General features: G+C 39.1%; 1 protein-coding gene across 14 annotated transcripts in view; it reads right to left on the reverse strand.

Moving 5' to 3' along the window:
- Nucleotides 1–13,960, reverse strand: part of CAMK2D (calcium/calmodulin dependent protein kinase II delta) — a 121,029-nt gene that overhangs the window by 43,676 nt on the left and 63,393 nt on the right. For 8 of the 14 annotated variants that reach the window (XM_066549416.1, XM_066549408.1, XM_066549414.1 and 5 more), the window contains exons 5-7: nucleotides 8,725–8,779; nucleotides 3,010–3,075; nucleotides 444–516 (exon numbers count right to left, since the gene is read on the reverse strand). In XM_066549416.1, the coding sequence (XP_066405513.1) occupies nucleotides 444–516; nucleotides 3,010–3,075; nucleotides 8,725–8,779 (194 nt within the window). The remainder of the gene's footprint in view (nucleotides 1–443; nucleotides 517–3,009; nucleotides 3,076–8,724; nucleotides 8,780–13,960) is intronic. The other 6 variants (XM_066549418.1, XM_066549409.1, XM_066549415.1 and 3 more) reach the window with 1 other exon arrangement.

The raw sequence follows: 13,960 nt of genomic DNA on the forward strand, positions 1-13,960 counted from the left end.
ATAATTAGCTCCTAGCCGCTTAATTTAGCCGGCAATCAGCGGCACTTGCCTCAGGGCTCGTCACAGCGGCCGCTCCTTGTGGCACTGCCCGCCGGGCCCCAGCGCAGCCGTGGCGGTCACATCTGCAAGCTGGCATACAACACAGCCAGGGGTCACCTCCCGGCCCGCACAGCTACACACGGACAGCCCCGGCACCGGGCACAGCGGGGCCAAACCCAGCGCCTGGGCAAAAGACACTTTTTAGGCAGCCGTCCCCCCCTTTGCCATGATGTATGTTAGGCTATAGACTTGCACACACTGAAAGAGGCATCATGCATTATTGTTGTTCGGAGGGTGAATAGGATAGGCAAGGGAACATCGCACACATCCCACCCTCTGCCCCTACCCAGCCGAAAGAAAACCCCAAAATTCTTATATCCAATTGATGGGCACCAGATACTGACCTTCAGGTCTCTGTGAACTATGCCATTTAGATGACAATGATTAACACTTTCTAGAATCTGCTGTATACAATGACTGCAAAGATACAAGGGCAGAATGGAAGGGAGAACATTTTAAAGGCACATAATCACATTAAATACAAAATAAAAATAAAACTTAAAAGAAAAAGTTAAAGAACAAAAACAATTTTACACCTCTTGACAAGTCTTGATTGCTGTTTGAACTGGAACAACAACATTGCTGAGATATTTCCAGCTCCAGCACATCCAAAAAATGAAAAACCAGAACCAAACCAAAAAAGACATTTAACATGGAACATATGACACCTATGAGACAGACTCATCAGACTGTATTTTCATTCAGCAGTATGGAAGCTTTTTCCAGTTTCCAAAAACTGCCACAGGAAAAATAAAGTGGAGGCAGTAAAACAATTGGGATGTTTTGGTTTTCTTAATTTTTGGTGGTGAAGTTAACATTACAACAAGGGCTGAAACAAGAAAATGGTCAGAAATGAGATGATATACAGAAAACAAATGAAACAATAAAAGTCAAAAGCTAAGGAAAAGCAAAACATTCTTCATTTTGAATTGAATGGTTTCTTTAAAACTATTAGTAGAACAAAGCCAAGTCATTCAAAAAGGTGGCGTGCATTTTCATTTAAAATAGTGTCCAGCTCTAGTTTAGTTAGGAGTCACTTGGGGAGTGAAAATCCACATTAAAAATTAAGACAAATATTTTAATTTGGTGCTTTCAGTAACTGAACTAGCACCTATTTTCCCATATCCAGGTGTGCAAGTTTTGGTCAATCCATTATGCCAAAAAGCACAACTAAAATATTAATATTTTAGAGCACTGGAACTTTTTCAGACTTTTTTTGGCACCACAAGAACTTAGCATTTTTTTTAAAGACATCGTTGTGGCACGAGTAGAGTGATGATAAGTAATACACAGGAGTCAAGATGCTGCTCATCCAAAACCTTTTGACCATGGAATTCAGAAGGAATGGTCATAATCAGTAACTGGAGCCCAAGCCTGAAAACCCTTTCTTAGGCAAGTAGTTCACAACTCACTGCTCGGTTTGTCTGAGTACAGACTACTGGCGTGAGCAAGGGCTTGCAGGAGCAGACCAGTGTGACGGTCCTGGGAGAGGCATCCACAGAGAACAGCAACTACTGCTAGAGGGATACACACATACACACACTAGATATATATAGATAGATAGATAGATACACAAAATACAGAGATGCATCATAACTAGATATTGCACTTCTTTGGTCAAATTTGTACTGAAAAAATAAAATGTATATATATATTCTATATATATACACACACATATATATATGCACAGCCCCTTCCAAAATATCATAATTCTAGAACAGAAGGAATCATCATTGCAATTTTTCCTTTTAATTCCCAACTACCTTAAAAACATACAAGGACAACATATACTGGCCTTTGGCATCAATAGTGGAAATTTGCTTCAATCACAGCAGGGAAAAAATTATTTGAAAAATTTTTCAATGTAGCTCCTCTTCTCCCACCCCACATAAACCCTACTGCTGTTTTCTCTTTTACAGAGTGTTGTTCTTTATTTAAATGCCTAAAGTATTAATCTATCATTCCTACAGATGCAATAAGATCTGGAAATGGAAGCTTCCTAATATTCAGAGTAACTTCTTGTCTGTTCATTATTATCCTACTACTGTTGTTAGGAATACTTTATTCTTTCCAATCATCTCCCAGTGATCTCCAAATGTAAAGGCATAATTTAAAATTGCATGTACTAAATATGTATTACTGGGGGGGTGTGTTTGTAAACATACAGAAACATAAGGCTTCTTTAAATTTACTTGCAGATCAATTAATGTGAAGAGTGTGGTGGTAGAAGATATTTTCTTTAAAGTAATTGACCACAATGTTTAGGATTCTTAATTTTATGACAGTATTTAAGATTTATTATTATATGAGGACAAACATGAGATGAGTGGCCCTGATACTTTATGCATGCAAATTATGGTAATTGTCAACTTATTATTCAAGTTTTTCAACAAGCACTTGCAGAAAATTGCCAGAGATTTCATATTTGAGCTCAGATTATGAGACACGCAGTATAATTGCTTATTGATGAAACACAACAAAAATTTTCTAATTGGAAAGGGAAATTAGCACTTCTGGACCAAGAACAAAAAATCATATTTAATGCAAAATTCTTTTAAGATCAACTTATGCTTCAGACTTTGATCAGCAAATCTAAGAACCCATAGATGAGATACTTGAACTGTTATGTCCAGTTTGCAGAGGAAACGATGGGTAAAAGTTGTACTAATTGAGGTCCAACTTCAGCTTTTTTCAGATCAGCAGACACCAAGACTTCTCATGAGTTCTCCACCACATGGTCGTGAGCTCAAACTGCCAAACTCTCTCTGCCCTTCCAAGTCTAAGAGAACTCCTGGAGAAATCCTAGAGTCTCACAGACTGTGCTGGGAAACTGATGCCAAACACCAGGATATATTTAAGTAACTATCCTAGAACTATCAAAGGCAATCATTAGAAAAGCAAATTACTTACCTGGCATCTGCTTCACTATAATACTCTCTTGCAACTATATCTTCAAACAATTCACCTCCAGTGACTCTGTTACAAAAAGCAAGATGGGGAGAAGGAGATTTCAGAAGTGAAAATGTGCACCTTGAATTAACTTGACAGGAAGAAGTCAGACAGGACTAAGTGAAGTTTTTGTACAGAAATGCAAGAGGTTTTGCAGCAAGGTGCAGGAACTAAAGCGGACAGTTTGTCCATCCAAATCATTACATGAATAAAATGGATGTGGTGGAAGTGCAATCATAAATAGTAAATAAAAGCCAAGGGCAGCAGCATTTCAGGCAAGATGCCAGACATCAGTTATGGATGTCAAAAGGAAGGAGTAAAACTACAAGGAAAAAGGGAACTGACCACCCAGGAAAATTGTGGCTGAAGCTCAATACAGTTCAGGATAACTTGAAAACTGCAATATTAGGCAAAGGTAAGAAATGCTAAAACACAACAATGCTAAAAAAGGAAAAGGGTCTTTCAGTGTAGATCAAATCACAAGAGAGGTGTACCCAGGTGCCAGAGGGGCTGGCTTTTTGTGCTGTGCCTAAAAAAAGCATTACTGAGTTGGAAGAGAAGTATCAGTAGAATCAGGGTACCGTAATCAGTTTAACAGCAGATTTTTCCTAGAAATTTTTCATTTATCTTTGTGGAGAAAGTAAGAATAGCTAGTTAAAGCACCACTGAAAATAAGTTATGTACAAGGGAAGAACTGTATGATCCTGGGGCCAGTAACAGAGGTGGCTGTGCATCGTTGCATACTCAGGGGCTCCTAGTACAATCAATGGTTTAACGGTAGAAAGTGGTTGAAAAGCAATAAAACTGTGTTTTTATATCCCAAAGATCACAGTCCAGAATGAGCCCTGAGCAGGATGATGCCACAATCTTGGATTGCATCTGGAATAGGGTGACAGCAAGGTAAAATCCCTCCTCATATTGTACCAGTTCTAGTCACTCAAACTCAGAAAAGAGAATTGGATGTGCAGAATGAACAGCTACCAGGCCACCCAGTCACTCACTCATCAGGTCCCCTCAAAGAAGCCAACCCAGTTTAGCTAGGCAAAACAAAGGTTAAGAGGGATGAAAATAAATACTTAAGATGAACATTAGCCTGGATCTCCCTAGAGGGAAGTTGTAATGGATAATATTGGTACAATAATACATGAGCATACAATACCTACAGCAAATGTAAGGTTAAAATCAGAAGTTTTCTAGCAATCCTTATAAGATGAAGATTCATGAGCTTTTCAGTAATTTCTGCCTGTGTCACAAGAGGGGACTCAGCACAGGAAGACACTTCCTGTAACATTCCTATGCTATAGGCTGATAGACTGACACAGCTAAATGCAATTCTTCACATATACAGGTGCTTACATAAATAATTCCTAGATGAAAGATCAATGTTTGTATTTTATTGCTGGCTATGAATGTGAATATCAGCACATTACATTTCCAATAAACTCCCAAACACAAAAGCTTGAGTGTGCAGCAAGACACTTAAAGATGGAGATGCTTAAAAATCTATACTACAGTGAACACAATTAGTATTGAATACAGTTAAGTTTATTAGGATTAAAAATTCAAGGTGAGAATATTTAGAATGTTCAGAACTGTAACATTCACTTGCAAACTGCTGTAGTAACACTTTGTAGAAGAGCCCAGTTTTCAGCCACATTAAATGATGAGAAATGCCCTGCTCAACCAGCAGCCCAGCTCCTTTCTTGGAGAAAGGCCAGTTCAATAACATGATTTTCATTATTTCATTTATATTTGGGTTACACCATCCTTTTTCTGAGTTTCTGTCTTACTGACTCTTAATGTAGAGATTTTCAGGTAACAGAATGCTATTTTGTACAAAAGTCTGGAGTAAAATCTAGAGGAGGTAAAGTAGTTTGTTGCCTAATTTGTATTATCTTTTTGCTTTCTACCTTCCAGAGACTGGCTTTGGTTGCTGTAGCACAAAATGTTTGATTGATGCATATTTTGACAGTCTTTCATAACTCCTTTTTGCATATATATTTGTCTGCCACAGTTCTGGTAAAGAGGAATAATTCTCACTTTGTGATGAATGAAAAAAACAAAGCATCCTTTGATCTTACTCTTTCCTAAAACACTTCTTTTTGATCCAAGCTAAAGAAAGAAGACAAGAAGAGAGTACCAAATTGATGTTTGCTCTTCTCCAGCATGAAGGGAGTAAGGGGATATGAAATCTTATGTGCTGACACTAAACATTTGCTTGGTATTCACAAGCATTGTTAAATGATGAAAAGACCTAAAAGCTACTGGTTTGTACAAATTGCTCTGGTTCTTTTGTATTTTTGAGAAGAGCATACTAAAGTGGCAACAAATAAAGCACATAGGTTTGTTTACACAGAAGAGGTACAAGCAGCATGAAGCAACACCAAGGCACTCCACACCACTATGAGAAAAACTGCTGGTTTATGTTTGCAAATAAAAGAGACTAATTAGGAGAAACACACACATTAGCACAGACAGCTAAACCAGCCTCTGATGATGATCAGACTGGCGTGGTTTCCTCCTGGCTTACGTTTACTTCTTCACTTCCTTGATAATGGAAATGGGAAGAAGCATCTTACAGTGTCCACAGAATTATTAAATTCATCTGTGGCCTTTCTACTTCTGAAAGAGAGACCCAGGCACTTACCTGAGGCAAACACTGTTTTCCAAATTAGGCTATTTTTTTGTATTTTCTGTTTATTCTACACAGTTCTTGCAGCTAGAATCTAAAAGCAAGGCCAGGATTCTTAACATACCAATTGTTGCATCTCATCAAGTGCATTAAAACGGGAGGCACTGAAAATAGAGAATCTCATTGACTTGCACAAGAGAGTTTTCAAGTGCTACAGCTGTTTCCATTCAGATACAGCAATTAATACTGACAGAATTGATTGGATTTGAACTCATCTAACATCATTAAGACTGAAGACAGTCTCATTCGTGCTTGGCAACTGAAATGGTCCAACAGACGCAAATCCTGACTGCAGCTGCCTTAACCAATAGGTAAGGGGAGCAAAAGCTTCATGAAGTCCATCATTAAATTCATGAAGTTCATTGTTCAATACCCATTTTATACATGGATTTCCAGAGACTCCCATCTTCCCATTTGACAGCAGAACTGTTCACTCAAAAACATATCTGTAATGGAGTACATTCAGCACTGTTTCTTTCTCCAGATAAAAGCACAGCCTGAGGTATACAAGTGAAGCGATAGGCTGCAGACATCTCTGTGGCATTTAATCCAAAGAGATTATTAGAAATTCAAAACAGAAAGTAACAATGATTGTTTTTTCCTATCCACAGAAAGGGCAGTCTTCCCCTTCACTTTCTTACGTGGGATGAAGTCTGAAAGAAATTTCTGAGGAAACAGCCATACCAAATCCCACACAGTCTGAAAGAAATCATTAAGAAAATGACATGATGGCATGTGTGGGTGGAGTGACAGTGTTACACCACAGTCAGGCTCCTGCTGCGTAAAAACTGAATAAAGAAAAGCAGGTTCTTGGCCTGTGTGTTCAAGAAGTGCATATAGTACCTTTTTATCATGGAGCAACCACATGTTTGTAAAAGGTGAAGTTTCACTAATAAATAATATTAGTGAGCATTAAAGCAATGAGTTCTTAATCTGAATGTGAAAAATCAACTGTGAACAAGCATTTCCAGTAATTTGGCAAAAGTTTCTCAAGAATGTAACCTGTTGCTGCTCCAGAAACTATGATCAGTCAGCAAAGTCACTGCCTCTGCCATTTAGACATATTCTTTTTTGCAAAATAATTTTTACAAACCCCTCAAACCACATGGCCAAAACATAAAAGCTTTATGTATATATATATATATATATGTTTGAGGCTGTTCCTCTGTTTGCCCTGAATGGGACTGACAGGGAACAGAAGAAGTTCTAGCCAAGGCAGAGCACTTCCTGTGGAATCTAGTTTTCTGCCAAGGCAGTATCTTTGGGTTATGCATTAACATTTTACTGCAGAACACAGGCTTCTATTTGCTCTCTTACTATCGAGATCTAGATACTGTTATCTACAATTCTGAAGCTGTTCAAATGTTCTAGTTCACATCACAATCATAACCCCCTGAGATAAGTCTGGCACTATATATTAAATTTAAGGCAGACGTGGACTAACTGCAATTATAGTATGGCACACTTCCTACAGTACAGCAGTACAACAACAACAAAAAAAAGCCACTGTTTTTTAAAAGGGATATTGTCCCTAGAACTAAGAATTTTACATGCACTTCTTAGAAATGTTCTGAATTAAGAAGCTTTTTCCAATTTCACATAGAAAGATTTCCTTTGTAGCCCTTGAGGAAAAAAAAAGCAAAACAAACTCCAGTGCATGTCAGAGAACAAATATGTGTGTTGTGCCGTGGAGCCATTTCCAAGCCAACAGTCACAGCACTTACCTGAGACAGACACAAATCACACACAAGCTTCTGTTGAACCCAGTTAGGATTTGAGTCCTGAATCCCTTCACTGCAGACAGACTATTTTAATATTTGTGTATTTCTAGTCTGAAATCTAGTCTTTACAGATTTCTTTAAAAAAAAGTTAAGTCAGGAAGTAAACCAGAATGTAACTTGAACATGAAAGCACACGATTGCTTGTGTGCAGGAAGATTCAGGTTCTAACTTAGCCATGCTGAATGCAAATACTTCTGTTTGTATGCTTAGAAATGGGCTATACTCCATTTTGGGGGAAATAATGTATTCTCATTCTAACCAGCAAAACCACAGGGGGACCTAAGAAAGCTCTTTGGGTAGGTGGGTGGGTGTGCTGTCTGTTAAACCATTAACTGCCCTGGAAAAATTTACAGTTCAAAGAGATAATTTTACTTAAGTAAGTCAGTCTTGCAATACAATCCGTATCATTCGGGTTTGTCCATATCCAAAACCATAAGCAGTAACTTTTCAAAGGAGTGGCAAAGTTTGCCCATCCCAGGGAAGATTGAGGAAATCAGTTTCTCTTTTCAAGTTATGAACACACAGTTCATGCTGTCACCATCCCTGCTTCCACTAAAAAGCCTTATCTGGAAAAATCAAGCTCCATGCAGGCCCAGTCGCTACATGAACAACTCATGGGACTTAAATTCCTGAAGCAAAAGAGAATATCAGTAGGAAATTTCCTTTCTATATGCTGGGCACTTTACATTCTGAGTGGTGTCAAAATGAAACATTATAAAGCAGTAAGATATCAATCAGGAATGAAATACTAAAAGAATCTTTCCCTCTCTAAACTCAGGCTTACCTTTTTAATCCAGCAGTTGAGACTTTCTGTAGGGAAATTAGTGTTCCACATGCTTTTTTTTATCTTTCCTTTAGACAACTGACTTGCAGCAAATATTTATTTCTGAGTCGATCTTTGCTTTGTTTTGGTAGGTAGAACACAACTTTTGCTTACATACTTACACTTTATATTAAAATCCACCTCACCAGTGGAGTTTTACTAGTTTTTATGGAATAAATGGGATCCTTACAGCAACACTTACAAATGAGTTCTTGCACATGCAAATGATGAAATATGTTCCTGTCCTTCTAGCTGTTTCCATCTATTTGTGCAGCTCATGGCACCAGAACCAGGCATTTATCCCATGAGCTTGCACTTGCATCTCCAGGTTTGAACAGCCCATTCCCAACATGCTAAACAATTGCAAAACAAATACTTACAAGTCAAAGACTAAGTAATGGAATCCTTCTTCTGATATGCTGTCATGGAGCCGCACTATGGAAATGGGGAAGAAAAGATAAACACCAGTCACCTTTTCCATGTTTTGATGGCTGTTGCTGGTTTGGGGGAGAAGGAGGGGGGTTATAATTCTACTGCAGAGCTCGTGTTGCACCTCTGTATGTTCTCAGCTGTGGGTTTTGGGGCTTTGTTTTAAATTGCCTACCCTCAGAACAGCCTTTTCCATAACTCTTACTTTTCTAATGTCATACCATCTTTTTCTCAGCAGTATTACATCTTACAAGTTGTAAATAAAGGAAGATGAGGAAATTCCCCCCACAATTAGTCACAAATTTCAGCAGAGTAACAACTTACTAGGGCTTGTTATCAATTTCTCACACATACTGTGAAGAGTTGCAAAGAGAGAAATCTCCTGGCCAGCGCAGAACATCCTAACTAAGCCCCCATGCCACATTTCCACACTGCTCTCTGTGTCCACATCTAAAGCTTTCCCAGAAAATGTGCTTGTCAGCTGCATCATCTTCCCTTAGGATTTTAAGAATTCACACTACATCGTGGTACAACTACAAATTAAGTCCTGTGGTTTTCCTTAATTACTTTAAATGAAATTGCAATTTCCAAAGGTAATACAGGAAGCCTTGTCAAGTAGTTTGATCCAAATAATTATCACTTATAAAATCAAATGAAAAAATCAGGGTACCCTAAAAGTGATCTGTATTCAAAGCTGAGCTGAGCAAAAAAGTGTAAAAGAAAAGAATTTTCAGATCTCCCCAGATGGTAACTTTCTGTATTAATCATTTTTTATACAGGACAAATAAACATGACTTTTTAACTTAATAATATTTAGCCCAGAGAAACATCTTGTGTTTACACAATACTGAAGAGAAAACCAGCTCTTGGCTGACTCAGTGTGCAGAGCTCATGATGATTCACAAGAGCCAAGTAGGTCTAAATCAGAGTTTGTGGTTTTGGCTGGTTCTGTATTTCAGATTACTCCATGTTTTTATGAAGGGGCCAGCCAACACCACCCTCCACCCTCCCAAAAAACCCCCAAACATCCCCAAATCAGCTTTCTGTCTTCTTGCATTGAGCTGAGCTTTCAATACCCCCAAATGTCTCATCTTTAAAGCAAACCAAATGTGGGATGAGACACCACATACCAGCTTAGAAGAGCACCTTGACATTTCTAGCTGAGGACCGAGACCCCTAAAACATCTGGCTGTTGGCACATTGCTTTGTACAGCAGCATCAAAGATACTGCTCATGAAATGGGATTTAGTACAGCCCCTTGGGTATGTCACAGATGCTATACAACCCTAAACCTGTAACATTTGGAGCTCAGTTGGTCTGCTATGCATGTACATCTACAAAGAAGTTAGCAACTCTTTAAGCTTTATACATAGCAAATTATACTTTTCGATAGAAAAATCCTGTTCATTAAATAGACTACTAAGAACTCCAAGCGCAGCTTTTTCAATTCAGAGCAACATTTTCCTCTGTCATATCCCTGTTACCAAGCAGGCCAGGATAGCACCCTGGAAAGCTTCTCAAGCTTTGGTGTCTGCCTGAAGCAGGAGGTGCTCTTGTTTTGTCATTTCCTTCTCCAGAACAGGACTTGGTTCCAAGTGCCTGCAGAACCACAGATCTGTCCCTCTGGACTAGAAAGAGGCTATGATTTTAGAAGATGGATGATGTTTTGCTCAGCCAGAGGAGCCTAACTCCCTGCTAGCCAAACTCAAGTCTGACACATCTTCAAGGATATCTTCTTCAAGGATCACATTCTTTCTTTTCCTTTCTTTTCTTCCCAAAGGTCTGAATCACAGAAGTGAGATGGAACAAATCCTTCTCTGAATCAGGCTCATATACCCCTGATTGTTTCTGAAAAGGAAAACAGGCTGAGGCAGCTGGGGAAGATGAGAGCTGCCTTTTGGCATGTGCTTATGTTGGCACCTTTGGTCAATCCAGGCACGTGGTTATGTCTGTGAAGTGGAAATACCAAATAAGCAAGGGCAGAGGAGAGCAATCCCTGGTGCAGAGCAAAGGGTGCACTACAGCACTGAGGCTAATCCAACACAGCCCAGATATTCTGCCTGCACTCAGTCTGCCCTGGAAAAACAAGGGATACTGGGATGACAATTTGAGAATACACTAAGTTTAAGAGGGGATGCACTATAACAAGTATTTGTGCAGTCACTGCAGACAGACACAGTTCTTCACATGCCCCTATCAGGCAGGATTCAGGCATGACCAACCAAAAGGCAGCAATTACAGAGATTATTCATCCAATATAATAACTCCCATCAGAAGCTCACACTGCCATTCCTATTTCTTCAGAATCACAAAGCACTCATCAGTGGTAACAGTTCCATTTATCTTTTCTGAAAAGACTTCAGTTAGACCAAATCATTATTAACTGCAGATATTTCATCAATGCTGTTATTAACAAACACGTGAGAGGGCACCAAAGAAATGGAGGTAGCTCCTTTTCCTGCTGCCTGCTGTGGCCCCTCTCCTCTACTGGGTTCTTACCAGATGCTTAACAAACTCAAAGTTGTTGCTCCTAAGCAATGGAATGCCTGACAGGAACCCAGGGAGCTTACAGTCCCTCCTTTTGGAGAAATACTGGAAGCCCACAAACCATCAGGAACAGCCCCACTTTGGCCTCAGCACTGATTGTCACCTGAAATAATTGCTAATCATCACACTGGAAATACCCTAACAATAATTTTAGGGAGAACTCCTATTAGCTTGATTAGCTTCCATTTAGCCATTAGTGTGGGCCAGCTCCAATCTGACCAAAAAGTAAAATGATCTCCTTTATGTGACTTTTTCTGCTGAACTGCACTATTTTGTGCCTATCCCACAGAAAACAGCTTGACATAACGGCCAAATAACTTTATGATTTCCTTTTTGAATTTCTGCCTTTAAAGAAAAAAAAAATCAAAAAAAAAAGTATAAAATAAATTAAAAAGTATAAAAATATATAAAATTTAAAAGAATAAAAATCAAAATATAGTATTCCACATACTTCCACTGAAAATCAAATTTTTCCAGGCAAGGAGTCAAGTCAAACAGTCAATAGTCAGAGAGAAATTCTCGATGACAAAGATATTTCACCACAGCTAAACCTATTGCCTAAAATATTTGTGTGAAACTGTTCACGATCATTTGGCTAAATTTGGTATCTGAATTAGTTCATGATACAAAGACAAACTATTGGAGAAGACTGAACTTCACACCAAAGTTCTGTTGCATGGTCAGCACAGCAGCTGCAGAGATGTGCACCAAGGTGCCAAACCACCAGAGATGCTCCTGGGGGAAAACTCTCTCTATGCAACCCCATCCATTGTGTTGATGAACAGAGTATGGAAAAGGATTAACACAGCCAATGGTAAAGACATTGATTTTCCCTTTGGTAGTAGAGATTAAGATCTGTGGACTCCCAGAGACATAGATCCTGTAACTCTGTGAAGTTTGATGTCTCAAATCAGTGCACCACTAGGAGGTTACAGGGCACATTCATCAGTAGCAGAGGTTTAAAGTGGGTTTGAAAGTCACAAAAGCTTATGTGATATCTGCTGAAATATGCAAAGTACTTCAAGTTTCTGCTTTCCTGCAATGATGAAAAAAGGAAAAGGATGCTTTCTCTTCATTTTACTTCCAAAAGTGTAATACAGTATTTATGCACACCTCACGTACACCACTTACTGAAACAAAGAAACAAACACCCCAAACCAAACCTCCCCCCTACCCTTTCAAAAATGAACTTCATTACGTAATGGAAGGAACTTCATGGAATGGCTTAAGTCAGCTTTGGGTGTTTTGTGAATTGGTACCTGTCTGCCAGTGGATATGGGATAAATTGTTGCATTTGAAATTGAAAAGGAAAAATAAAAACTGAAAAAAAACCTCTCAGTCATTGAAAATCCATAACCAGATATATTTTTTACTCATATTTGAACCACACAATTTTCTATTTCAAACATGTGTTTATAAGCATTTTCTGCTGTGCTGTCTCTGACAAAGCAAGCCTTGTGTTCAGCAGAATTGTTGAGAAGTGGCAGATCTGCTGTGGCTTAGTACTGTCAGAACTCCCATCTTCTGCAAAGTCACCCTTTGCCACTTTTCCTGTTCTACTGCATAAAGCAAAGTGATAAGGGACGGAAAATAAAGTTACCAGTTGAACTTCACCTGAAACTCTTGTGGACACCAGTGCAGGAGCCTTTACAGCAGTACCAAGAACTGAGACCAAAGCCAGCATCCATCCTACAGCTTTCAATCTGGATCCCAAGGGGAATGTGCTGGGATCCCAAGGTAAACACAATAAACCTGCACAAGGAAGCAGAACTGAGCATGCAAAAGTTTGTGACCCAGCTCAGGAGTGCTACTGCTGGCACTGATCTTCTCCCTTCAAACAAAACAGCTTCACTGCAGCCTCATTCTCAGCACCTCAGTGCTCCACCGTGTCCCCACATCCTCTTTGGAATGCCTGGTCTAATGCTATAAATGATCTCTGCTGAGCCACCAAACGCCTTAAATCAGTGGTGCAGAAGAGTCACAGCTATAGCTCCCAGGCAGGGAACTCAGCATGAAAATGGACTCTGTGCTGTCCTTACTGCTCCTCACACTCACATTTCCTCTCACACAACACTGCTCTGCTGATACCATGGAAGCCTGGGGCCCTCTATAATAAAGCTCATCAGGTACAGCAAAGAGAACTTGGCAAACACTAATAAGAGCTGTTACCTAAGAGTCTGAAATATTTAGAGGCTAATCTGCTAAGATTAGTACAGTAGCAATGCTCTACTGTAGAGAGGGCAGCTGCTTTCTGAACAACACTAAATAAAGAGTAATGCTTTGCATATTGAAGAAAATAATCCTCCCCCAATGCTCTCAAACACACCAGCAGTAAAATGCAATACCTACATTCATTAAATGACTTTATGCAAATCAGCAGTGCTGTGTACATCATTAGCAGGTGGCCTCTATTCAGCAGCAGTGAACCAAAACTATGTAACTCCCAAATTCCTTCAAAGGGTATTTTTTATTACAGTGCACATTCAATTATTTAGGGCCAAAAACTTGAGGGAAAAAAATTCTATTCATGTGCACCTCAAAAATTGATATAATAAGAAATAATGGGAAAAAATTGTAGAAGAGGTTTTGCAGTGACTTCTGTGAGTCAGAGAGAAGTTTGATAAGAGGATCCACGTTTAC

The sequence above is a fragment of the Molothrus aeneus genome, chromosome 4 (assembly GCF_037042795.1).
Source record: "Molothrus aeneus isolate 106 chromosome 4, BPBGC_Maene_1.0, whole genome shotgun sequence".
Lineage (NCBI taxonomy): Eukaryota > Metazoa > Chordata > Aves > Passeriformes > Icteridae > Molothrus > Molothrus aeneus.